The sequence below is a fragment of the Lepisosteus platostomus genome, chromosome 2 (assembly GCF_059453375.1).
Source record: "Lepisosteus platostomus isolate fLepPlt1 chromosome 2, fLepPlt1.hap1, whole genome shotgun sequence".
Classification (NCBI taxonomy): domain Eukaryota; kingdom Metazoa; phylum Chordata; class Actinopteri; order Semionotiformes; family Lepisosteidae; genus Lepisosteus; species Lepisosteus platostomus.
In genome coordinates this window covers 72918714-72946457 of record NC_142612.1, presented here as the reverse complement: position 1 = coordinate 72946457, position 27744 = coordinate 72918714, and the positions used below count along the sequence as shown (strand labels likewise).

Below are 27744 nucleotides of genomic sequence, written 5' to 3'. Positions count from 1 at the left end.
TGTGGTTCAGCAGTTGACCAAATTTAACGTTCATGTATTTTTTATATTTGTAAACTGAACCTCGGAGAAACAAAAACAAGTTGTTTGAGCTGCATTCACAACCTTAATTAGGTGAGTGCGGTGCTACAGAAGAGTTTTACCTTCCCTGGAAAGTAAAGTGACCAGGGTCTTTCGTCCACGCAGGAGTCATGAGTTCAGAGAGGGTTCTTCTATTTATACACTAATAAACATCTGCTTCTCAGTCTGTTCCCAGAGAATGTTGTCTCACAGGTTCATAAATTATCCTGTTACAACCTTCAGCATGACCAGCACTGACTGAAAAAGACCAGTGGTGACAGTCTACCCTGAGTTCAGCTGAACAGGGTGTCACTGGTTCCCATGAGTAAGAAAAAAAAAACAGTTTTAGAACATAACTCTAGCAATAAGTGCAGTTAAAAGGAAGAAAATAATTTCCCATCCAGCACTATGTAGAACAAAGAATTGCTTATACTATTCCACAGCTGTTTATAAATATCAAGAACTTAATTATAATTGGTAGTAAAATGCACTGAATGTAGTCGGGCCCCACACATGCTTGGACAGAGTTGAATTGGTTTGGTGAAATAATTTGTAAATTAAGTTTTAGGTTTCTGGTTAACCATACTAGTATAGCCGTCCATACATCTCTGAGTCAGGCTCTATATTTAATACCATAAAGAGATCTGGTCTATTTTAGCTTACAGCTGTAGTCTGTTGAGGCTTGGGCCACATTTCCTCATCAACAGAAAGCAGTATTTCAGAAGTGCAGGTCACCTGCATTGTAAATACAAACTAAATCCATGCTAATTCTGTAGCTTGGTTCAGGATGTCTGCGATGGCACGCTACTGCGTATCTTGGTAGATTGTTTTTGTTTCACTTTACATTGTCTTTGTGTGCAAACATTTAAAAAAACGTTTAAAACAGTTGTTCTTAAATATACCGTTTGAAAGACGACAATTAAATCCAACAGTTCTTAAATTTCAGACCATTTTCTATCGGGAGTGCAGTTAATGCTGAACATTTTACGCTATAGATTATTTGCTGTTGACAGAGAACAATCTGTAGCTCACCACAGAAATTAATGTGCTCAAGAGAAATTTAAACATGTTATTATTCCTACCCTAAGCATGGCCTGTGAAAATCGCATAAGATGGATCTGAACCAGAAAAATGACTTGCACTTTACTAATTCTCTTACTCGTAGTGCTTGGTGGTTGCCTTAAACTGATGTGACAGGATATACTTCAAGAAGTCAGTGAATTTAAACTGAAAATGAGATTAAACCAAAGCAATAAATGTGCTTTACAAGGACATTGATTTGAAGAGACATGAGACTTGAGGAGGAACTTCATGCAGGAGACTGATGGGAAGATGTCATGTTTTATGCAGCTCTGTCTGAGCTGACTGTATTTATAGATGTGTTTTTCCAGAACTAATAGCTGACGCAAGGCATGATTGGACTCAGAATTTTTTATGATGGTTCATAAATCTCTCTATGAACTTAAAGGATGCACAGTTTACTCTCTCATGTCAGTCACGGTAATGTACATGCGGATGCCTGTGTTGCTGGGTGATGTTCGAGTCTGGCTTTGCTTTTGATTCTGCAGGCCGCCTAGCTAAAGGCAGCTTGTGTAATGCTGGTGGCTTCCACTCTAGCAGTTTGCTTTTTGCATCTGCAGCTGATCCCTTTTAAAATTGTGTTTACAGTCTAAATCGTCTTCAGCCAGGAAAACGGAGCTGTGGAGGTAGTCGATACCTAATACAAGCATTTCAGTTTCTTCTCTGTCCATATTTCATATTCTATCCCTACGTAATGCACAAATTCCACTATGCTGACTTCCTGTCACTGAAATCAACATCATTGGGTGTCCTAGGACCTTAGACAACCAGAAGAACCCATTACACATCTGCTCGAAGCTAAATTGAAGATTAAAACCCAGTAAAAATGTATTGAATATTTTTCTTGAGATTCACTGTAATAAAGGAATCGGTGCTCTCCACCAGGGAAGCAAAGTGTGGGAGACATATTCAGTGTGTCTCCAGACCTTTTAAGTCTAGTCGTGTGCGATATCAACCTTTGCATACCCTGCACTTTGCATTTTCATTTATTTAACAGAGTTGAGTCTATGTCCGTTTGATATTTTTTGTTTTTTCCTCAACCTACAATCGGCAAAGCTGGTAACCTGCTTTTCGTAGAACGTTCATGACGTAAATAAACTTAATTGCAAACTCCATACTAATCATTTACGTTAAAGATGTTTTAGCATAGGTGGTCGGAATTCAAATGTCTTTTTCTCTGTCAAACTCGTCTTTCTTCACAGGCGAGCTTTGGTACTGCGAGTAGAATTGTACTTTTTGCTGATCCTTACTATAAGAAAGTGTACGCGCACATTTACAGAAACGAGCAAGGTTTCTGAAAGGATTTTTTTATGATCTAGGAGGGACTTTTAAGAAATTATTAAAAGAAAGTTATGTTCTTTTCTTTCTTCTTCTTACCAGGACACAGCTAGCCTTGCCATATCTCCTTACATGACGCCCAACGATCTGACGGAGCAGGCTGTGAAAAAGTGGCTGACCACGCACCGATCAGAAGAAGAGGTGAACTCGAGCGAATATGTCCTGCGGGTCAGCACAAGGCTGGACTTTCTCTTCGGAGAACACCCACTAATCCATTACAAGGTGTGTAAGGTGTTTTACTGCTGGGCTTGCATGACTGGAAAACAAATTTCCACAACATGTTGGATGACTTGTGTAATGCTGTCTTGGTAAGGTCCTTTGTCCTTTACACCAGTGTGCACTGTTAGAAGGGAAGGTTTTTCTTTCACATAGACCATTGAAAGAGTAAAAAATTTCACTGTTTCCATGCAACATTTTCAGGTACATATTACTTTTATTCTTTGTTTTTATTGTGAGCTACAGAAAGGAAAGATTTTCCACGTGAAGCATGTCTTTTCTTTTCTTATTCCACTATGGTTTCCCCATGAAGTGGGGAATCTTAAAGTATTTTCATTTAGTTTATAACTACGACAGCCATTAAGTTGAATGAACAATTCCTAATCTCCATGGGCGTGGATTATCATAATATTAAAAAACAGGATACTGGTTTACTTCATCTTAATTCTTCAAAGAGGAATCCAATCAAATACTGAAATGAACCATGTCACTCTTATTCCAGTAAATCTTTTAACTGTTTGTTACAAAGCCACTCCTATGTGGAAAATGGCATATAACTACGAAATTTAACAGGCCTGTTTTGCAAATAGATGTTTAATTTCAATCACATACTGTTGTGCCCCTTTAAAATTATTTTGACGTAATTGGGCTTGTTAATTAAAATAGTAGAATCCATTGATTAGGAAACAGGATAATTTGTATTTAATCAGTAATCTAATCAGGACTTGAACTTTTCACCTTTCTTGTACTTGGTACACTGACTGATGGTTTTGATTGCTCATCTCTGCAGTTGCTTTCCATTCTTCCACTGTATGTAGTTTTGTCTTTGTGGTTTAGTTATTTTTGGCACTTCTTGAGTGATTGAAAGATCAGCTGACAAGTATTGCTTCATCTTAAAATAGCTGTAGACTCATAGGCTGTCTGAAAATCACAAATGCAGCATTCCATGATGTTTGTGCAAAATAGACATCAATGAAAATGTATTAAAGATGCAGAGATAAGTTACAAAGCCTTAATTGTGTATTAAAGGAAAGTGTGCATTTAGAAAATGCTCCAAACCAGACTTCTCTACCTTACTTGGCCTTACCCATTGTTTTACAGTATTTTTTCCGATGGCTTCAGAGCTGCTGACCGCATTTTTCTGTAAATTTAAATCTTCGCTGATTCTGTTTCATTTCGGATTGTTAAAATCGGAAAGCATTTTTTTCAATCATTGTGTAACTCATTTAATCAACATAGCCCTTATTGATCAAACCCAGGGATAATCTCTTCTGTTTCTTTTCCTTATACCGGTCTCATAAATGGTGAAATAAGGATATCATGGTTTCTTTTAAGTACTTTTAATTTTCGTGCTTCGAACATTTTACTCTTTTCTAGCTCCTTGAGACCTATAAACGTCTACGCGCTTAGCTTCAAGCACCTCATTTAATCAAGTTTGATTTTTTTTTTCATTCTTTTCTGGCATTAAAATGTATTAAATTAAAATGCAGAGCACAAATGTGTGTCCTGTGTTATGCGACATCTGCAGATGTTGTATGCAGGTGTGCCAAGATCATGCTAAGTGTAGAATGGCACTTGTATACCGACATGTTGAATTCAAGGAAAGAACAGAGCTCGTGATTTCGAGAATGTGAACTGTTTTTATGATCTCATTCTTTTTCAAACATTTTTTACTAGGAAATGCTCTGGCATTTTGGTTTTGTTTGCCCTCTGGTTATGCATTAAATTAGTGTACCTTGAAAAGTCCGAATGTCTCATTAACCTACGGTTTATGTTGTAAAAATGCATGATCTTCATCAGCTGATGCAATTCATTACTGGGCAGGGGTTTTCTGCTAATTTAAGGCTTATATGAAGTCGGGCTGTTCTGAGAAGAAGCCATTGACCTGTCAAATGGAAAAGGCCTTATTGTCGTCAACTTTTAAGTCATCTGCAGAGTTCTTTCTTTTTCTGGTAGCGTCAGTGCCATGAAATCCAAGTCTACAGCAGTATTGGGGTAACAAAGACTTAACTGATTACAGAGCCTGAAGCAAATTCTTGGCTTAAAAGTGTCATGCACTTTTGACATTTTTCTGATTCTGACCAATTCATGGTTTGAGAACATGTGCTAGAGCTGTTTGCGGTAAAAAATGTTCTGCTAAATTTGACATAGCTGATATATATCCTTATATATATATATTTGATGACTGATTATACAGAACTTCAGTATTATTGCTCCAGTATTCTTGAGGCATTCCATGTTGATCCAGTGCCTACTTTCTCAAGATAGTTTCCTTATAGTGCACTGGCCCTTTTAGATTAAGTGCAGCATCATTTATTTTCCTTCCAGTATCAATTGGAATGTACTAATTCCATGTTATTCTGTTCTTTAGTACGTAAAGACCTGCATGATGTGTAATGAGAGCCCCCACCTGACTCTCGTCGAATGCTCCACGGTCAAGGAGATGTTTGAAAAAGAAATCTCTGCAGTTGGGACAGTTGTGAATCGGAAGTCCTCCAATCCTCCATTTCCATTACCTCCCAAAAAAAGAGGTGTTTCGGTGAGTTTTTAAAAGCCATTGAAAGGTTATGTTTCAGAATGTGGTACAGTGTTAATCTGTCACTCTTATTTTTTTATGCCTTTTAATAAAAAAAATAATTATACTTAAAGCTGTAGGGACTGTATTCTTGGATATTCATTACATTTCTTGAACTCTTTTTTTCGTGTCAAAGTGCCTGAACCTAGTACATTCTTATGTTCATCTTGGTCTCATGGTCTTCATACATCGGCCAGTGTTTCTTCACCTCTGAGAAGTGTACTGGTCTTCTCTTGAAAACTTTTGCCATTTGGACCATCTAACTTGTTTGTAGTAACAAGTTAGATGGTCCTATCTAAAGTTTTCCAAAAACCTTATCTTGCCTCTTGAAAGTAACCCCAATTGTGCATCATATTCTAATGGTATTACAATTATATTATATATTTATAGCTTAGTTCCAATGGACTGTTCATAAGACAGGGTTATTAACACATGTAGATACACTATTCTGAGTGTACAAGAAACTACAGTAGATCATAGATCTAAGTTCTGAAGAGCAGTGGTCCAGATCCTTCTATCCTGATACTATTAAGTATAGAATTTGCTTTGCTTTTGGCATCCTAGCTGTTTCTTCAGTACACCAGAGTAAAATGCATTAGCCACTTACCTTTCATTGCCAGTTCTGCACCCTCTTCCACACTGTTCTTTTGAGTCCTTTAATGTTCTTTTGATATTGTGATACTGAAAAAGTCAACTTGAACCTGCATGATAGTATTTCTTTCAATTTATTGTGGCTTTTCTAAAATATTTCATCAGCGTTCAAACTTGTATTTATTGTTCTCCATTTGTTTAACTAGAAACCACGTGTTAAAATCGCATTTCTCCTTTTTCATATTTTTCTTGGTGTGTTAAAACTGTATCGGTTGCTGCTTTCCAGCCTTTATTTAGACTTAGGGTGAATCTGTTCTGTGCTTCAGGGTGAATCTTTCCAAAAGCTTGGCATCATTGCCATGTTAATCCTATTCCATTTTATCGTACTCTTCCTTTTTTACTTCCTGACGTTGTAAACCTATGTTCTGGACTTTTATATAATGATAATATTTCCCTGATGGTTCTCCATTTTCCTGTCATTATTGCAAAGCTAGATTTAATACAGGAATTTCACCTTGCAGGTGCTCTTGTAAACTTAAACTCTAATGGTAGACATACAGTAACCTATTACGGTCTCAGTTGTTGGCATCAAAATCAAATCCTCCCATGATATCCACTTGCATTACATGCATTATAACTATTTGACCATTATGATGGTTTCAGAATAAATAAACTATCTTTGTGACCCAAAAATCAGCAGGCCATTGCATTAAAGCCTTTTGTGTCCTTTGAAACGGGCCACTTCGAATGGTTTCTGTAGAAGGTCATTTGAACTGTTGTATTCGCAAGAACAGAATTTATTTGCAAACTCCACATTGGCATGTGCACTATGGTGTGCAGGATTTGCTAACATGTGTCTAGCCTAGGGATTGGACCGCTACAAATTGCAACTGGAGCCCACGTCTTCTCTTAGCCCCGTGGGGGGGCTCGTTAGACATGGTTTGGCTGTCTTGTGATTTGAAATCTGTGACGCGCTTTAAAGCAGTGGCCTTGCCAGTGTTTATTTTCAACTAAAGAAATAACAAATTGACGAATAATAGTGTTTTGTTAAATGTACTGATGAATAAATACAGAACCTTTTTTAAAGAGCTTTAAATAACATGAAATGTGAAAGGTAATGATCACCTTGTGAAGCATTCTGAAAGCTATCAGGATGGTAAATCCACAGGTTTTGTTTCCCACTGTGTAAACCCATAAGGTCCAGGTCACATTCATAATAGCCCTGTTTACCCTCTTAATATTCTTTTGTTAATCTTTTCTGTTAATAAATCCTGTTTTAGTTGGCGTTAATGGCATTGTCCTCCCTTTTAGCAAATATCAACCTGCGTTTGGGATGTTGCAGAGCCCTTTAGGATTACTCTTATCAAGGGAAGCAAGGTCAATGCAGAAGAAATGGTCAAGGTAAGATTTGTTTTTTCTAGGACTCAAGAAGTTCTAGGACCGATCTGTTAAAAACTGACACCACAAATTTGCAGCCTGGTTAGGATCGCGTCTTTCCTCCTGCCATAGTGAAGTAGTCTGTACTTACAAGCCTCTGGATGTTATTCCATAACTTCACAAGATTGCGCAATTTCAGCAATATACTCAGTTGGAACTGAGGCATATTCTTCAGTCCTTGTTAAGAAAGGGCATAGTTTCCCATTTCTTATATAACGCATCTCCAACCTTAGGCGTAATTGTTAGTTTAGATGGCATCATTTTCAATGTGTTCTATATTTGCATTGCAGAACTGTAAAAAATGTAATGTGTTAAAAGTTGCATAGTTTTATAACAACATAACATCACTTTATTAGCCCCTATACAATTTCTTGCATTAGGAATTCGTCTTTTCGCATACCCCAGCTTGCTCTCCATGAGACACACAGACGGGGAGAGAAGCTTGGGGTCAGAGCACAGGGTCAGCCATTGTACAGCACCCCTGGAGCAGTTGGGGTTAAGGGCCTTGCTCAGGGGCCCAACGGAGTAGGATTCCTCTGCCGGCTGTGGGATTTGAACCAGTGACCTTCCAGCCACAGGCGCAGATCCTTGGCCACAGAGCCACCGCCCATTGTTAATGGGCTCTTTAATCAATTCATTGTTTTAATGGGTATTTGTTGAGCAAACTATCCTTATTGCAAACTGTGGAAGCCAAAGAGACTGTGAATATTGCTAAACTAAAATGCCTATTGTGTGGATACAAAATGTGGAAAAAGCTAAGTGGTTTGGCTTTACATATGGGATATAAGCCACACTACGGAGAAAAAGGATTTTTGGAATTTCTTGGTCAGTGTCTTGACAGCAAGTTCAAATAGGAAGATGCGTCCGCATGCGTAGAATGCAAAGGAACAACTTTATTCCATGCTGAAAAGAGAAGAAACACAACATTTCGGCTGTGGAGCCTTCTTCAGGTGTGAAAGAAGGCTCCACAGCTGAAACGTTGTCTCTTTTCTCTTCGGTCTTGACAGTAATTGGTGTTTGCGCTGTCTAGTCCCTCACGTGGTACAGTAGTGAGTGTGTCCTTCCACCCCAGGTGCAGGTCAGGGCAGGGCTGTTTCATGGCACGGAACTCCTTTGCAAGCCAGCGGTGAGCTCAGAAACCTGCGGGAAGAACGAGCACGTCTGGAACAAAACACTGGAGTTCGACATCAATGTGTGTGACATGCCGAGAATGACCCGGCTGTGTTTTGCGGTCTACGCTGTGATGGACAAAGTGAAGAAGCAGAAGTCGACCAAGAACATACATGCTACCAAGTACCAGACCATAAGGAAAGCGGGGAAAGTGGTACGTTGACAATTTCACTTCCTACTTCAACAAAGTTATTTTTAAAAATGGTGGGGTGTAAAGGGATATTGTGCACATAAGGCATTCTGTTTCAAACACTTGACACTTTTCAGTAAGGATCTGAGGGTTTTCAGAAGTAGATTTTCATATTGTAGTAATGATCCTAAGAGTTGATATTGATACAAATCCTTTCTTTTGCCTGACACTTGTAATAGAATTCACAATCTAGCTCCAAAGTGTCCATCATTTCTGCACTGGCTGTGCTGCTGTAACTAATGTTCATGTCCCACATGGAATACCTCTGCAGCCTAGTTTTTTGGATGATGTCCTATATTTGACTTTTCAGCTTTCTAGAGTTAGCATAAATATTGACACAACGTGTATTTCCCCAACCTATAACAAAAATAGTCAGAAATAAAGAAGCAAGGAAGCTTTTTGGACGAGAGCAAGAGGGATGAAAGCTTGCATTTTTAATCATGTTTAAACAGTGTCTCAAATATCCAACCACCCACATGATGAATGCCCACATTCAAATTGGTTAGGATGTCAGGTCGTGCATTCTGCTGCTGTTGAATCCTTTCATTTGTCTAAAAATAAATGTCCTAAGCATGACTTTAAAGATCTGTGCTTCTATGGAGAAGTAAATGACAGCCTGTGTAGCAATTACTTCAACTTTAAACAAGGTGACGGACTGAGCTGGTTGTATGCAGGGCAGAATTTAAGCAGTCGTTGGACAGATTTTTATGTTTTTTGCAGCACTATCCAATTGCTTGGGTGAATACCATGGTGTTTGACTACCGCGGGCAGCTGAAGACAGGTGAACTAATACTCCATGGCTGGTCATCTTTTCCTGGTGAGTTTCCACACAGGGGCAATGTAGAGTCGAATAGCCGAGTACACTTATCTGTGCATTTAAACCAAGTTCTGTGTGCGTCATAGAGGCCTTAAGGTGATGTACTGAAGGATCTGTATGTACATTTTAAAACAAGGGATTATTAAAATCTTTTTTTTTTAGCTGTATGTAAGATAACCATTTTGGGTTGGTTTGCCATTTCATAAGTTTTTTTTTTTGCAGTCTTGCATGCACATCATAAAAGCATTAGTTTCTGTTTTTATTTGTATCACCCAAATGCACACTTGCTGCTTTTCCAAAACCTAGAAATGACATCTACCATCGGACGTCTTCAAACCATAACGGATAACCATTGCCGATCCCACTTCAGTTGTATAAGTCACGTTGCAAGACTGAAGAAGCGCTTTTTTTTTGTCTTCCATGTGAAGGTTTTAAACCATTTTCTTTCAGATGAACTTGAAGAAATGCTGAACCCCATTGGGACTGTGCAAACCAACCCATACACTGAAAATGCTACTGCTTTGCACATTCATTTCCATGAGTGTACCAAGTCCGCAGTTATCTATCCCCCCTTCGACAAGGTACGGTGTACACTTCGTAGTCTTTTTAAAACGAGTCACGTTGTCCTTGGTCAGACTTAATTAACAGGGCTGTGTGCTTAGGCGTCTTTGCTTGCCTGTTTGGAACATGCAAAAATGTTTTCAAAGACCTGAATAGTCTTTGTTTTCAAAAAGCTTGTTTTCATCCCTATTTAGGGTAATGGCTAAAAGGTACTGTCGTTTGTGGTGCCCTTAAAGTTTTCCTGTTACACTAAAATAGAAATATTCAGAGAGAATAATTAAGGGCATTTGCTTTATAACACATCTGTTATTGTAACACAATATCAATTTGTTTTCATGGTATTCCAGATAAAAAATAGACTGGAAATTAATGTTACATAAAATGTTTTATGATTTCACATAATAACAGACTGCAAAGTTGGTTTAATTCCAAAATTACTCTTTAATGGGATTTACCTTGTGGAAAGTACCCAACGATTTCAAGATCCAGTTTATGGAAGGATGTTGATGTTCATAACCTAAGAAAACATGATACAGGGATTCTCCACTTCAGCTAGTGAAATCAATCCTAAAATTAGAGCCTTTAAAAGGGAATATCTTAAGTTTTTTTTTAGGGAATATCTTAAGTTTGACCAATTTAAGAAAAATGCAGTTTAGAAATTGGGCTTGCAGGCCACCTGCTGGAGAAAAGCAAAATTGCTTTTTTCCTAAGTGCACACAGAAGCAGTGCATACTGAAGGAGGCAATTGTAAATGCTTGTAATAATTAACTATTGAAGTATGGCAGTAGGTAGTCGTCTTTTTAAAGTCATAATGACCTGTACCTGACCTTAAGCTTATGGTCCTTTAATGGTATGCACGTTCATAATTTAATAAATATGCTACACATAGAAATAAGTTAATCTTTTTCAGACAAATCTTCCGTTTGTCTTTAAAAAAAAATTGTGCATTGCAGCTACCTGAACATCAGCCAGTAATCTTCAAAGATGTGAAGGTCTCACATGAATATACTTTTGTGACTTTATAAAGTATTACGTACAACATTGCTTTATCCTTGGTGAAGCTGCTCCTTGTCTGTATCTATTTCTCTGCAATTTTTCATCGTTCTTTTTTTCCATAGATCCTGGAAAAGGCAGCTGAAATTGCACGGGGTAGTGACTGCATGCCTATGGTTGTAAGTTTATTCATTCAAATCATGATAATTTCGTTTTGCTGTTATTGCAGCTTCATTTTTATGCTGGGGAAAAGGTGATTTAAATTGAATTAGTGTAGGGTATGTTTTGAACTTTGCGCATTTGTAAGAAATCAGAAGGAATTGAATTTGAACATCAAATTCTGACGACAGTTAAGTCGGAGTATGCCTCTGTATTTTAATTTGCCTGTTGTGGTGCCCTGCTGCCCTCTGGTGTTTTAATTCTGAAACTCTATTCGCAGGGTCGAGGAAGCAAGAAGTTCCACATCGAATTGAAAGAAATAATGGAGCGAGATCCCTTGTCTCAGCTTTGCGAGAACGAGAAGGATCTCATCTGGACTCTGCGTTACGACTGTCGAGAGAATTTCCCCCAGTCACTGCCTAAACTGCTGCTTTCCGTGAAGTGGAACAAGCATGAGGATATGGCACAGGTAAAGCAACATCGTGATTGGCAGACCGTTAACATTGACCTGTATAATTAAGTCTCGTGCTGTTTTTTGTTTGAATTTTTTTTTTCATCTGCACCTCTAAACCTACAGCCTCACTCTGCCTTATTTTAGAACATTTAACTGTATTATTGAGATCCTTTTTCAATGTTCCAGTGTGGAAAAATATTTTTTTTCTCTGTCAGTTCAGAATAAGCTTTGTAGTGCTTCAGAAATAAGACCCAAGGTGTCAATGCTATATTGCTGGGCACATGCAAAAAAATCAATTTCTCAGATGTATCCCGCATGTAATTAAATTAACTGGTCCGAGAATAGAATATAAATTTTTTAGACGTTCACTATGCAGGTCGAGCGCCAAAATTGTTGCGACCTCAGGGCTTTTTAACGCTGGCCGTGAGTCACGAGCTGAGAGAGGGATTTGGGTTTGCCCGATTGTGGACATCACAAACTGCTGTCAAAACAGTTCCTAGGGTGACCTTCGACCTTACTGCCACTGTTGCCAGGTACCCACCCTGCCTGTGACTCACGCTGATCCAAGCTTCCGTTCACAAGGAACAAGAAACATAAATAAACCTCCTGGTACCTCTTTTCTTTTGGAACTTCCGTGACTGGCTCCATGGTTTGAGTGTGTAGTGCAGGTCATTCCAAAGAGCACTTGGCCCTTTTGCATTTTTTTAAGGAAAAAGTCGCTGTCTGTCATCTGAGAAAAACTTACCAGTCTTAAACTCCTGGGTAATTTAGGGAAGAAATACAGCAACGCTCACCCAACCCGAACCAGAAATGTAAAGCAGCTTTTGGTCTCAATCAATTAAGTTGGAGGTATTTAGGTACTGTGGTCCTCTCTGCTGTTTAGCAACTTGAACTGAAGTGATAAAAATGGGAGTAAGCCATTTTTTAAATTCAACAAAGCATGGAAAGAGAACTATGAGAGCCATGATATGCCATCTGAGGAAAACCTGATTTACTCTAAGAGCAAAGTTGTGCCAGTGAAATTATTTACAGAAGTAATGCACAACATACAAAAATGGTTATGACAAATTCTCTAGTTTACTGATTTTGAGTATACAGTCATTAAATGGTCTGGGGTTTTTAACAGTTGACCCATATATTGATATGAGTGGGAAGATGTATATAAAAATGGGTTCAAAATGAGACAATTGCATTGCATGTTTTTGCTAATTCTTTTAGAGGTCCTTGTAAAAAATTATTTGGGCACATAAAAAAGGTGTATTTTAACACTTATTAGAGGCAGGTTTTGGTAACAGTATTTTGTTAAAAGATTATGAACCCACGGTCTGATGTATCCACTATATTCTACCAAGTTAGATCCTCACCAGGACATGTTGCGTTTCACTGGTGGATTTTCAGCAGCAGTTTTTCATGCATTTTTGCAAATATAATAATGTAATAATAATAATTGCTTACATTTATGTAGCACTTTTCTGGACACTCCACTCAAAGCGCTTTACAGGTAATGGGGATCCCCTCCACCACCACCAATGTGCAGCCCCACCTGGATGATGTGACGGCAGCCATAGTGTGCCAGAACGCTCACTACACATCAGCTCTTAGTTCAATTCAATTTATTTTTATATAGCGCCTTTCACAACAAGGTTTCACCAAGGCGCTTAACAATATAATTGGGAGGGAGAGCACAGTAATGAAGCCAATTCATAGATGGGGATTATTAGGAGGGCATTGTTGGTATAGGCCAATGGGAATTTTGGCCAGGACTCTGGGGTTACACCCCTACGTTTTTCGAGAAATGCAATGGGATTTTTAATGACCACAGGGATTTAGGACCTCGGTTTTACGTCTCATCCGAAGGACGGTGCCTGTTTACAGTATAGTGTCCCCGTCACTATACTGGGGCATTAGGACCCACATGGACCGCAGGGTGAGCACCCCCTGCCGGCTAAGAAGTATGAACTAAAAATGTTAACGTTTAATAACTGAAAGTCAGTTTGTGAAACCAATAGAGGAAATAAAAGTGTTCTACATGCTTCTGGGAAGACTTCTGATATTATATGGAAATAAAATATACTATTTAAATTAATAATTAATATAAATTATATATAACTTTATATAATGGAAATGAGAGACTTCTAACTTGAATTTGAAATTCTTAGAACTTGTCAGCAATATGTATTTAGTGTATTTTATGTCAAGTGTGGTACTGACATAACAGGGTAGTATCTGTGATGCCAGCTGTTGGGCTTTTGTGAACATCTGTCCTGGACTGAGTCAGTGGTAAACAGGGCTGTGACCACTTAGCATTTTGCTATGAAGCACCTGTGACTTGTTTGTCAGTTATGCTTTCCCTGATTTTAATTGCCAACCTTTAGTGTTATCTGTGTGAATTGGGGATGAAGTAAACTGGTCCTTGTTAAAATAAAAGCTAAACATCAGCTCACATTTCAGAAAGGAAATGAATCATAGGCAGACACTATTCTGGCTATTATCCAACTTTGAGCAATTGTTGAAAAGTCCACTAGTAAAACAATGTGTTATGTTAAATTTTATTTTTTGAGGTCTTTTTTCATTGACTGCACCCACCTGGGGAGACATGCAGTTCTTATTAATAGTTTACCATTGCTGCAACAATAGGCTTGTGAATTAATTGTGCCTGCCTCTTTTGAGGAAACATTATAAAATGAAAAAATAGTCTGGACCCGGAGTCACATATCCAGTTTAGACAGTAACAAACATATGTAACTTATTAAAGACCTTTTAAATAGTTGTTTTTAATACTGTTATTGGACTAAGACTAAAGGTACATTCATTGTCGTGAAGTTGATGGAACATTGAGCTTGTTTTTTTCTAATCTACTAATATAGCAAATGACACAATACAACCTCATTTGAAACTTGCATTTTTCCATGTCGTAAAATGTAATATTGTAATCTGTTTCATGCTTGAAGACTTCAGCCTATGTCTGCCTATGCTTTTTCTGCCTTTGTTGAGGCACTTTTAAAGATGTGGTGCTCCTTGCGGCAGAGCTTGCTTAAAGCTTTGAATGATCTTGAGTAAATCTTCAAAAATGTAGTCTTTGTGTAGTAGGTACTGTATGCAGAATTGCCTAATCCAGGTACCTGAAAGTTACAATACCGTAGGGTTTCTGTGTTTTGGCAGTTTAAAATCTGTTGAGAGTGTTTAAGTTGATCCCATCTGAAGCAGTATTGGGCTACTTGAACCCCTGGTTGAGAATTCATCAGAACACACACCGTAAATCATGAAAGGGGTTGCTTCTAAAATGTTAAATTGAATGCATATACCATCAATAATCCTGATGTTTGTTTTCTTTGGCTTGTCATTGACAGCTTCAAGCCCTGCTGCAGATCTGGCCCAAGCTGAGTCCCAGGGATGCACTGGAGTTATTAGATTTCAACTACCCAGACCAGTATGTGCGTGAATATGCAGTGAACTGCCTTAGAGACATGAGGTAAATGCTGTCCAGTCTTGGTAGCCATATGTGTACTTTCCCTTCAGCTTTTTATCTCGGTGAAATCTGTGCTGTTTCTCAGTTTCATCTTCCTTTTGCTAATTTGCTTTTGTTTTCCTCAAGGTCATAAATACCTGCCTAAAAGCGTAGAAAAATTTAAAATTATCTACCCAACATTCTTTCTTCAGAACCACCGAAATTTTCACCAAGCTTTAAAATGCTCAAAAACATGCCATTTTTGTTACCGTTGACTAAATCCTCACAACAAGGTTTTTACACGAACAAAACCCTAAACACTGTTCCAAGTTTTTGTCTTCTTTTTATTCTGGAGAGGACAAAGTTGATCGGTCTAATGTTTGACATGCTACTTAACCCACACCAGAGGGCCCAGTTCAAACATTCTGCTACTTCATGCTGCCCGTCACAAACATAGAGGTTCCATGACCAGAATGGCAGTCAAACATTCTCCTGGGTGCTCCTGGAATGCTAATATTCTGAAGAAATTCTCCATTACAAAGAGAACACGTATTGGGATTAATGTAGCAGCAGCAACTGGGTCCAAAAACTAAGAGAAGCCACATTTGACCATGCAATATGCAATAGGTCTCCCCCCCCCAACCCACTTCAAGCTCGTCCCCTATACCTATCGTGTAACTGTCCCTTCCTAGAAAAGAATTTGTTCCAATTCTAATTTGTTCCAAATGATACTATGGTCAGCGAGAGCCTATAATAGTAGATAAAGGAATTTCTGAAGTAATTCAAACCTCTTAATGTGTAATTAACCTCTTCCTGTGAAACGTCAGATTTTTCTACTTGCCTCATTAACCAGTATTTTTGAAGATCTTCGCATTTGTTTTAGACTTTATACACTTAATATGCTCAATTGTTCTAAAGTAAACTCTCACAGGCTGTTTCACTAAACCTGCCCCCCCACACACACACAGATGTTTTTTCATCAATATTTGGGCAGAGTAGTTAAGGAAAAGAGTAGAATGTGTATTTTCTGTGCTTTGTCCACCAATGCTTCTAAGAGCTATTTTTTAAAGCATAAAAACTGACTCTGGATTATTCTCCTGAAAGTGTATATGGTCTCTCTGAGTTTAAAGGAGATTCCAGTCTCAAACTGTGATTTTTTTTTCTGTAGGCTTGAGAAAAGCATAGACTTTCTGTTTCTTATCTTTGAAAGTATCTGCTTTGCAGGTTGTTGTGCTGGTCTTCTAAGTTTTGCCCTCTCCCCTGCAGTGACGAGGAGCTGTCGCAGTATCTCCTGCAGCTTGTGCAGGTCCTACGTTATGAGCCTTATTATGACTGCGCCCTCTCCAGGTTCCTCTTGGAAAGAGCACAGGCCAATAGGAAGATAGGCCACTTCCTGTTTTGGCATTTAAGGCAAGTCATTCGGAACACTGCTGTTGGTTATTGTGTCTGTCAAGCACACTTCAGGCCTTGTGTGTGTAAAACAACACCAGTTTGTGGCTTAAAAACACAAATAATAAATCCTTCCGATAGTGGCTCCAGACCTCTGGTGTTTATTTACAATTTCCTGGGAAGACTTTAGGTTTTGATCTCCTGACTGGATCCATTTTAATTGAGCCCACAATGCACACGGCAAGGGATCCAAGTTGGCCCCTTTCCTGTAACGGCAAACGCATATTAAGAAAGACATACACAAGGCCTGCAATGTTCCCAGGAGCTGTTTGTTTTAACTGTGTTAATGGTTGCTTTTGTTTGGTACCTGGCAGGTCTGAAATCCATATGCCTGCAGTGTCTGTTCAGTTTTCATTGATACTGGAAGCCTATTGTCGGGGCAGCATTCCTCATATTGAGGTTCTTAAGAAACAGGTAGGTTCGGGCATTCTGCTGTTTCAGTCTTCAGTTTTTAAGATCTTATATGAATAAGCACATAAACCTCTATGCACCATTTAGCTTCTCTTTTTACAAGCAACTTCTTTTTTTTTTTACGGAAACCATGCCATAAATACAGTCCCCACAGAATTCTGTTTTTATTTAAAGCTTTGTTCGGTTCTCATCTCATGTAGAATTCAGTTTTAAATTGCATTTAAAACCTCAACACTCCAGATGAAGGTGAAATTCAGCACATTTTATTTTGGTCTTGTTTGGGGTGGGGGGAATTGTAAGGTAGTGATGTAATAAATGTAGTTTTCACTGTAGCCTTTATCATTTTCAAACCCTCACTCAGGCAAGGGAGTCAAGTAAGGTACCTTGACTGATCAGGAAACCAGACTTCAGCACCACTGGAAAAAGGGTTGAATGAATTCCCAACTGTACAAGCACGGAAGAAATTCAAAAGAGAGAACAGTTCAAAAAGTTCCTGTTTGCAGGGCTTGGGTTCCAGTGAAATTTCCTTATCGCTGGTGATTGCACAAGCTCTGAGAATAGGGAGAGGTCTCTGAGTGCTGGGTTTTGACAGCTGTTTGACCCAGTAACACTTCTTGGCCACCATTTCACAATCGCACAGCTTACAGCTTCCACTTCATCCTGTGGAGCCCCACTCAGAATGACTCCACCGACTTTCAGCTTTAGGCCTAACACCTACTAGATTAGGCGGCTATTTCCTAGAATAGAAAACTGACAGTATTTCAGAAGAGCCCTTTCTGTTCTTGACTACTTGTTCCAATGCGAAACCTCTCAATGGCCTTTGGTCATGTAGTGAATTTGGTTTCTCTTTTATCATGCAGACAACGTGCCTTTTCACTTCACTGCTGGGTTAAAGCCATTAAAGTCTTTTGCTTTAATACAAGTGTAAAACTTCTTACGGGAGAAAACAGGCCAACTGTCTGAATCCTTGACCAGTTTAAAATAAATATTTACATCATTGTGATTGTCAGGGAAGGTGTACTGTTATGTCTCCTCTGCTGTTATTCTGTCCCGTTGCACTTTTTCATGTGCTCATTATTGCGGCAAATGTTTTCTGAAAGTGCAATACATAGTCTATCACCATGATGTTTTTCTAAAGTAAATTAACACAAGCTCTTTTTTGTCCTTGGTAATTTATTGTGAAATGTTTGGCATTTAGGTTGCTTTACATGGAGTAATTCTGCTGGCAACGTTGTCATGCAAGAAGGAAAATATACACTTATTACTTCTTATAGATCCTATTGCATCGTTTATAAGTTGGGTAACAGTGAGGTGCTTAGTCCTACCATCTTTCCTTTCTTTATCCGATGAGAAAAGGCACATGGACGTGCTGAAACGACTTCGGCACACAGCCTGGTGTCTCTCATCATGTTCATATTTTTCTTAGGATCGGACCAATTTCAAATACAACTAACCCTAAATATGTTGTCTTCTTATTTTCTCTTATGATAACTGTAATCTTTTCAGAATCAAAAAGTTATTTGAACTCTTCAAAACTCGATAAACCTATAGCCTGTGCAGTAATTTTCCTTCTGGCTGAAATGGCAGTGCAGTATTTTAGATTTTGTAATCTAGCTGTTCTGCTCAATTTTAGATGACTGTAGCTCTGTTATGAATATTCCCAGTTTCAGACAAGCATGTATTTCTGTACACTTATTTCTCCTGGCTTGCTGTTTTTTTAGGTCGAGGCACTATGCAAGTTGAAAGCTGTAAATGAATTAATCAAGCTGGGCACTTTAAAAAACGCCAGGAACAAAACTAAAGAGGCAATGCTGACCAAAGAAGCGATGATGACCTGTTTGAGACAGACTGGGTTTGCAGAGACACTCTCCGATCTCCAGTCGCCTCTCAATCCCAGCATCCTCCTCTCGGGAATCCAGTGAGTATGTCTGCAAAAGCAGAATTATGAATTTGCAGACGTTGAATTTAAGGTACCAATACATATTGAGACAGTTGTTTGAACAGTTAGTGATACCCTTATAATACCAAGACCATATGTTTTTTTGTAAAGATGCTTGTATGGAAAAGTGAAAAGTGATTTGAAATATCCTTGAAGAGAGAACTGTAGTAAAGTGCCTCATTAATAACGTGTTGACATATTGGGCCACCTTTGTCCATTCTTAGTTTTTTTTCCTAACTTATTTACAGTCCTTTTCATGCATTTTGGGCATCCAGCAAAAAAGTTGTTTTTAAAGATTTCTTTCCACTTCGGACCCATAGTTACATCATTCTTTCCATCGCACATGTGGAGTCCTTTAAATAAGTGTCTAAACTTTACCACTCCTGTAAATGTAATATTTAAGCATACTGTTGCCAGTCAGAAACCAACTTCAAACATCATTAGCATCTTATCCCTGTAATGTCTTGAGGGTTAGGAGATGGAAGAACTGCAGAACATGATGTACTTTTTCCGATTTGAAAGAAATTCAAACGTATCCCTGGCTGAACTGAAAAAGTCTCCTATCAGTTCATCTACTTTGTGGTGTGATTTAAAAGGCTCCATGTTTTTCTAATCTGATTCCAGCCCAGGTGCGCCCACCATTCTGGCTAAAGTGACAAAACCATCCTTTTGAGTTTCCAGACTGCGCAGAAACATCTGTTCCCAGTTTGTCTGTCATCAGGACGTAGTTTTTGACGATATTGTTGACATTTTTTCTTCATTACTGGCATGTTTTTTCATTTTAATGATTTTTTTTAAAAGTCATTCAGACGTTCTATAAACCATAGCAATTTTAGGTTGTCCTAAATTTCAGATGTATGAAAGTGAACTGCTATTTGGTGGTTTTTTAAACCATGTATTCTGCACATTTTCAGTTCTGTAACAGATTTATTTACAGTGCTCCAACTGTCTTGCCATATTGAAGATTTTTGGGAAAACCTTGATTTCTTAGTGATCATTTTATTAAATTGACTTCTTTCGGCTTAAATAAGCTTTTGGCTTTTTTGATTTAAAACGAGTGTCAGTTAGGTGGGTTTTATGAGATGGTCATTGAAAAATCCTTTTGGTATCTTAAATATGTGAAACCGTCTTGAAATTCGTCCTTATTTTTTGATAGAATTTAACATTTTCTGCTTAGTGCTGTTTTACGGTTGATATTAGGATGTTAACCAAAGCTTTGATTTGGGTTGCTTTCAAAAATTCTGAAACTAATTTTTCATAGCACATCTAGACATGCAAGCAAGCCATATGTGGCCTAACATTGCTGCCAGGGTTCCAGAACCAATGAATGAAAACTAATCTAATAAAGGCAGATAATGCAAGTACAGTGGTGTCATTCAAGCTATCTGTGACTAGTGATCTTGATATTGCTGGCTGGCTTCCAAAACAAGCAGTCACACTGGAGCTTCAATGTGTCTCGAGCTCTTTTTTGATTGAATTGTTAAAGTTTTTCTGTAACGGTTTTCTTACGCTTAGATTTTTTTTTTTCATCTGGAAGTGATTTTTACAGTAGTTTGGCAATGATTTTCTCTCTCTTTCTGCTTTCTATTCCATGCAGTGTGGAGAGATGCAGGTACATGGACTCTAAAATGAAACCACTGTGGGTAGTGTACAATAACAAACTGCTAGCAGGGGATACATTAGGAATCATCTTTAAAAATGGCGATGGTAAGTAGATCGGATTTTGCTCAGATAACAACTCTGCTATGTGTACGATGAAATTAAGATGTCTTCCCTGTTAGGTTTGTGTTAATCTAACAGAGCTTTCAATTTAATGTCTTAGGAGCTAGTGCACTCTGCAAATACTCTTTGATTTAAAAGTGTAGGTTTCTTTGTCTATTTTACCCATGCTTAATCATCTTTGAAAATATTAAGAGCTTTCAACGCCTGTTTTAAATAATTGTAGCACTTGAGAAATTGAATATAATCTGCTGCATGTGTGTTAGGTCATCAGGCACATTTTGCTACAAATAGAATGTTGCTTTTGCCACCAGCTCAGGACTTTTGAGGCATTTAGTTGCCTTCAGTTCAAGGGATCCCAAACCAGAGTTGTCCATTGGTCTTTATTGTGAATCTTTTAGACCTCCGCCAAGACATGCTTACCCTGCAGATCCTGCGTCTGATGGACATGCTTTGGAAAGAGGCTAATTTAGACCTGAGGTAAGAATTTCAAAACTCATACAGAAGATTCCCTTTTTGTTGTTTCAAGCTCCTTAGGGATCAGCAGCGACCTTTTTGTTCCTCGAGTGAATTTTGCAGTGCCTTCTGAAAATCCGGAAAGGCATTTTGCTATGACCTGTAAAATTGTAATAATAGCCTATTATTTGCATTTGCTGATTTGGATTTTGTGCAGCATGTCGCCAGGTTAATATCCGAGTCCATCACACGTGGCGGTACCTCACCATGCTTCAGACCTTTGAGAACGTGCAGAGAACATGAGGGAAAACTCGAATCTTTTCTGCCCCCCGATTGTTTCATTGTGCTTTATCTCGGCGCAGCAGTTTCTGAAAGCCAGCTGGACTTCTCCCGAAGCGTGTTTAAAACTCGCTGCAACGGAAGGAAGAAGACATTGGATTGCCAAGAATTGCTTATAGATCTGTCAGTAGCTGTCCTCCATACGCGCAGCTTTGTCGGTGAAGAGGGGGCCCGAGTTCAGAAACCCCAGGATGAGATAGAATAGACCCACAGGACGTGTCCTCGAGTTGACTTGTCAGAATGCCTCTCTGACAAGGATGTTTTTTCCTCCGGCTCGGAGTGTTTGAGCCTCTGGGGAGCAGGGAGCTTTCATCCTCTCCTGCTTTTGAAAGGGAAGCAGTTGGAGGAGAGCCCATAGAAGGAGCAGGCCTGAAATGCCATGGAAGAGGGCCAGCCTGACCCCTGACCCTTCGGCACTTGGCGCAGCTTTGTCATGTTGTGATAAGACAGGCAGTGATTCCACATGTCTCTCGAACTGAAAGCCCTCTTAATTATCTTCATCCAGCACTCCATATGTGGCACATGACTCTTAGTACATTTGGCAAATTTATATATGCAACCTCAGTCTCTAAATCTGCCAGACCTCTGCTAGACATAATGTTATATGACAGTGTCTGGGTGCCAGAACTGCATGTTCTGGGAGACAACTCTTTTTTCAAATGAAGACCAGCTTTCATTGCTAGCTGAAGACCTTCTGCCAGAACATCCAGTTAGACGGTTTTATTGAAGGAAGTTGTTTTTTTGGGGGGGTTTAGAAAAGATCTAATGATTTTTAAATGCCTGGATTCTTCTGTACTAGCTAGCTACCTCTTAGCTTTTGTCGTACTGTTGTGTTGCTTGCTGTGACAAAATATCCCTCAAGTGCAGTTTTTGAGTAGGAAGGTTCTCCAGAAGTTGAGGTTTTTTTTTACCAGGCAATATTTACAATGTGGATCTTATATTAATAAATTATTAATCTCATATTATTTTTATATATTTTTCTAAATAAAAGTTTTTAAAGGATTTTCAAACCATTCAGTATATTGCTGAAGTTTCACCAACTCTGATGCGATAACCGGTTTACATAAAGCACTCCTGTTTCTTTTCTTCTGACAAGAAAACCTACAATTTCTTGCACAAAATATTGAAGGGACTGCTCTCTACACATACTTGAAATTAGTCTCCCTTGTCTACGAAGTCCAGTTTGTGGCCCGTTCAATGTAAGCGATGACTCCAGTTGAGCTGCTTTTAACTTACCCCTTTTGAGTTCTTGTCTATTTTAGTGGCATATGAATGTTAAATAGTCATTTTCTAAACTTAAGTCAAAAGCTGTAACTATGACCAAAGAGCTGAACCTTTTCATGAGAGATGCATTGTGCCATCTACTGGACAGAGTGAGAACTAACTTAAACCTGCCCTAAAATGAAATTACACCACAATGTACAGAACATGGAGATTTAAGTATTCATGCTTATTTTACTGTAATCTCTTAAAACCAGACAATGTATTCTTCTGATTCTTTACAACCTGGACATTTGTGTTTTTGGAGTAACTACATCATATTAACTTTTTTTTTCAGAATAGTGCCTTACGGTTGTCTAGCGACAGGAGACCGAACTGGTCTGATAGAAGTTGTTTCTGCTTCCGAAACAATTGCCAACATTCAGCTGACCAGCAGTAATGTAGCTGCCACTGCAGCTTTTAACAAAGATGCCCTCCTCAACTGGCTGAAAGAGAAGAATTCTGGGTAAATATTACGTCCTTAGTAAAATTATACCTGTTAACTTTTAGCTCCTTCAGCAGGAAATCAGCAACAGGTTTAGTTGGTACAGGAGTTGTTGCTACAGTCCCGCGTTCTAAAAATGGATAGGATAATAATTACAAACCAAGAAAAGTCTCTTTTGTGGGATAACCTTGCTTTCCTTGTGTTTCTCTCCAGAGATGCGCTGGATCGAGCAATTGAAGAGTTCACATTGTCTTGTGCTGGCTACTGTGTAGCTACCTATGTGCTCGGAATTGGTGACAGACACAGTGACAATATCATGGTTCGGAGCACAGGGCAGGTAAGGGTGTATGTTGAACCTACATCTCACTGCAGTGGTGTTCTGCGAGAAGCTGTACATTCATTCCTTTAGCCTCGCACCCTGGTTGTGAAGTGGCGAAGCCTTTATGACTCTTGGCAGTCTTTGTTTTCCTGGAAGTTAAAGCTCTTTATGGTGGTTTTAAATCAATTTCCCGAAGGCTGTTTATTTTCTTTGGCAAGAAAATATTTTGGTTTTGTTGATTTATTCAGATTTCGCGTAGAAAACTGACGGAAAAGTCACTTTGCCAATCTGTTTCTGTCAGTTGTAGAAGAACGGCACCTTATCAATTCAGTATTCTTACTTTACCCCTGACGTGAAAAGTTTTACAATTCCAACCTTGGTGCCCAACAATGTGCTCTCCTGCAGTAAAAATATGGTTCATTGTGTGTGGAGGAGTAGTTCAGAGACTTAATTCATGCAGTAAACTGTTTAATGCCTTCATGATAAGTAAAGCATTTTGTAGGAAGAGTAAAGTGTGTTGAATATTGAAATGAGAAATGTCCCATGTGCTCTTGTATATATGTAATGCCTTGTTTTAAAACAATAAGCCTTGGGTGGCACAGTGGTGCAGTGGTTAGGACTGCTGCTTTGCATCACTGGGGTTCAGGGTTCAATCCCAGACCTGGGGTGCTGTCTGCATGCATGGAGTCTGTTCTCCCTGTGTTTATATGGGTTTCCTCCAGGTGCTCCGGTTTCCTCCCATAGTCCAAAAACATACTGGTAGGTTAATTGGGTTCTGGGAAGACTGGTTCTAGTTGTGTGTGCTCCGTGATGGACTGGTGTCCTGTCCAGGGTGTATCCTGCCTTGCATCCGTTGCTTGCTGGGATAGGCCCCGGTTCCCCCATGGCCCTGAATTGGAAGAAGTGATGAGAAAAGGGAAGGATCGATGGACGTTAAGCTTTTTTTTTTGTGCGTCTGCATGTTTCAGCTCTTTCACATAGACTTCGGACATATTCTGGGCAACTTCAAATCCAAGTTTGGGATCAAAAGGGAGCGGGTGCCTTTCATTCTCACTTATGATTTCATCCATGTCATCCAGCAAGGAAAAACGGGCAACACTGAGAAGTTCGGCAGGTAGGAAGCCTTCAGCACCTCCCAAAGAATATACAGTATAGAATTGCATTTTGAATCTATTGCTTTGTAACTTAGCCTGATTCCGAACAATTTACAGACTTCCAATTTGCTTTGCCAGCATCTACTGTTTTACTTTGAATTATAGCAGAGCGTACAGCTACATATATTACTAGGGTAATGGATCGTGTCCGTGGCAGTTTAAATGAAAACTGACATTCAAACCTGATGCTTCAGTTTCCTTTAAAAAAAGCAATAATACCATCTAGTAAAACACTTTAGCCTTGGAAGTTGGTAAATGTGAGGCTTTTTGATGCAGGATAAAGCTCTGCCGACTTTAATGTTTTCTGTATTCCGGTGTTCATTGCCAGGTTTCGACAGTGCTGTGAAGATGCCTACTTGATCCTTCGGAAAAATGGAAACTTATTTATTACTCTCTTTGCACTGATGCTCACAGCAGGCCTTCCAGAGCTCACATCAGTTAAAGACATTCAGTACCTTAAGGTAAGAAATGCCCTGGAAGAGCCAAAGGTTGAAATCTATTATAGCTCACGTAGGTTTTATATCCATAATATACAGAACATTGGTCTGTTTTCAATAGAAATTCATATAATAGGGTAAAATCAAAGTCTTACATAATTTTCCCAACAAATTCTTTCATTCTGTGAAGTGAAAATAAATGCTTACTGACCTGTTTTTAAATGTTATGAAATTCCGACCTCTTGTCCCTTATCTTTTCACAATTCAAGAGTTTAATCTGGCTCTTCAAACAGTGGTGTCTTGTGTGTGTGTGGGGGGGGGGAATCTGGTCATGTAGGAATGTCCCCCCAGAAATAACCTCAATATCGACAGAACACCCAAATTCTAAACTAAGTGGGTTTAACGGCGACAAAAATCTCAAGACCCTATAGATAGATAATAGATTAGACTTTATTAATCCCGAAGGGAAATTGAGGATGTAGCTTAATGGATTTTCTTAAAATGTTTTTTTTTTCTAGGACTCCCTTGCGCTGGGGAAAACTGATGAGGACGCACTAAAACAATTCAGACAGAAATTTGATGAGGCTTTGCGTGAAAGTTGGACTACAAAAGTGAACTGGATGGCACACAATGTGGCAAAAGACAACAGATCTTAGCAGTTGCACCAGTGCCCGAACTGACTGTGGGAATCTGTTTTTAAAGAAGGGAACAGTTGAAGTCTGGACCATATATTGGCACAGGGGTGATGTGAATAACCCGATTGTTGCACTGTCAGCTTCACTGCTTCTTCAAAACTAGACCAAGATTTTTTTTGTTTTGTTTTCATATCTGTATATAGTGGGTAATCGACAGTTGCTGATTTTGCACGCTGGGGGCTACTGGTTTCTTTATGTTCCTGTATATTTTATTGACGAGGTTTGTGTGAAACAGCTATAAAAATGGCGTTAGTACACATTTCTATGTGACTGTAATGATAATATATATGTTCAACAGCTTTACTTCAACAGACATGGTGAGACATGATCACATTAAACACAGTGTAATTAAATACTGCTTAGAATGCAATATAGGTAACTCCAATTGTGATGAGTTTCAGCCAAGAGATTTTAGATTATGTACATGTTATGCATCTGAGTTATTGCAAAGTGACTGCTATGATATACAAATGTAAGGGCAAAAGACTACAAAATAGGTTAGACTCAACAGAATGAAAAAAAACGTTTCCTTTTAGTGAAACCTATAGTGTTGCTGGGGGAAAAAAACAACAATTAAGCCAGACGTATTTCGTCACAATTGTAATTCCTCTTTCAAAGATTTGAAAAATGTGCCTCAAATGTGTGAAGAGAAGATATTTTAAATTTATGTGCTAGACTACTTCCTAAGCATTGCTAGCAAAGCTTTGAACTTCCAGTCTAAATGATGTTAGATAATATCATTGGACTACTCTACACTGGAATTTTTAGAAACTTAGTTTGGGAGTCTGGTTCATGTTTTTTATACCAGAGATGAGTGAAACTTTGACGTGATGTGCTAAAATGAAGATGTGATTCTTAAATTTCTTCCACTGAAGAAACTGGCTGCAGGTACAAAGCACTTTTTTATTGAAATTTATATAACTGCCTTGTCTTATTAACAGGTTTCAATGCAGGTGTTTGTACTGTCACTGACATGCCTGAATTTACTTGCAAACATCATTCAGAAAACGGACAAAAAAAATCTCATTTTTAAAATATCATTTTAAAATGTTTTTAACGTTCTCGGCATAAGACACCCTGACTTCATGAAGCTAACGAAACTGAAGCTGGTTTGTTTTTTTCGTTATGTGCCAAAAAACACAAAAGTAACATTTCAGTACACAACAGGTTGCATAGTTGCCTTTATTTTTATAAATTTAACAGGGTATAAGGTCTTGCTTTGGACACCCTTCTTACACACTCCAATGTAATCATTTCAATAAAATGGGAAACAAAGTTTAAAACCTTAAATCTAACAAGAAAAATCAAAGATCGAATGATGGTAAAGTCAAAAGAAATCCACGCCACAGGACCAAAATGCAGTGGACCAGTTTTTATGCCAATTATGACTTTTTAATTTACAATTATGTTTTGAGCTTTATAGGGAATGTACCTTTTAAAGTGTCAATGCATGGAAAAATTAAACTTGTTTAAAATATGTATTTTTTTTATTGATGTGATCTGTGAAGTAAAAGAGCATTCAGTACTTTTCAGTACTAATGTATTTAAAAGCTATCTTTTTTTTTTTTGAGGTGCTCTTCCACCATCAGCGGTTGATTTGTGCAATATAACCAGAAAGTTCTGCAAGCCTGCTGTGTAATTTTTTTTTCACTTTATTTGTAATGCTGTTCTCACACCAGTAGCCTTGAGTTCTTCTAGACACTGAATATTTGGAAGATGTACATGCTTTTGTTTTGTTGGTAGTTGTTTTTTCTCCAAAGGGAGTTTTATTAAAGTTATTTTACATTTAACCTCTCATTATTCCATTTTTTTGTAAAAGGAGCTTCTGTGGTCTTGAAGCACTCAGACACTTCCATTTTTCATCAAACCTTTATTTTTAGAAAAGGGGAAACTGCAGTATGTCCATTATAAATTTCAAATGTAAGATTTAACAGCCCTCGTTTTAATGTACTGCTGCAAACTTAATGAATCACGTACTATGTATTCCAAAAAGTGTAAACTATGAAAAGACTACAGCTTCCCTTGAATTCAAAAG

General features: G+C 38.5%; 1 protein-coding gene across 5 annotated transcripts in view; it reads left to right on the top strand.

Moving 5' to 3' along the window:
• The window catches only part of pik3cb (phosphatidylinositol-4,5-bisphosphate 3-kinase, catalytic subunit beta), a 72987-nt gene extending 45488 nt beyond the window's left edge, over positions 1-27499 (top strand). For all 5 annotated transcript variants that reach the window (XM_088617464.1, XM_088617475.1, XM_088617485.1 and 2 more), the window contains 19 exons: positions 2518-2697; positions 5063-5230; positions 7169-7258; positions 8367-8618; positions 9375-9471; positions 9922-10052; positions 11151-11204; positions 11465-11653; positions 14989-15110; positions 16353-16496; positions 16850-16949; positions 18668-18864; positions 20483-20592; positions 21006-21084; positions 22958-23125; positions 23318-23441; positions 24392-24537; positions 24906-25038; positions 25533-27499. In XM_088617464.1, coding sequence (XP_088473590.1) covers positions 2518-2697; positions 5063-5230; positions 7169-7258; positions 8367-8618; positions 9375-9471; positions 9922-10052; positions 11151-11204; positions 11465-11653; positions 14989-15110; positions 16353-16496; positions 16850-16949; positions 18668-18864; positions 20483-20592; positions 21006-21084; positions 22958-23125; positions 23318-23441; positions 24392-24537; positions 24906-25038; positions 25533-25670 — 2622 coding nt within the window. In that variant the 3' untranslated portion in view covers positions 25671-27499. The remainder of the gene's footprint in view (positions 1-2517; positions 2698-5062; positions 5231-7168; positions 7259-8366; positions 8619-9374; positions 9472-9921; positions 10053-11150; positions 11205-11464; positions 11654-14988; positions 15111-16352; positions 16497-16849; positions 16950-18667; positions 18865-20482; positions 20593-21005; positions 21085-22957; positions 23126-23317; positions 23442-24391; positions 24538-24905; positions 25039-25532) is intronic.
• The last annotated feature ends 245 nt before the right edge of the window (positions 27500-27744 follow it).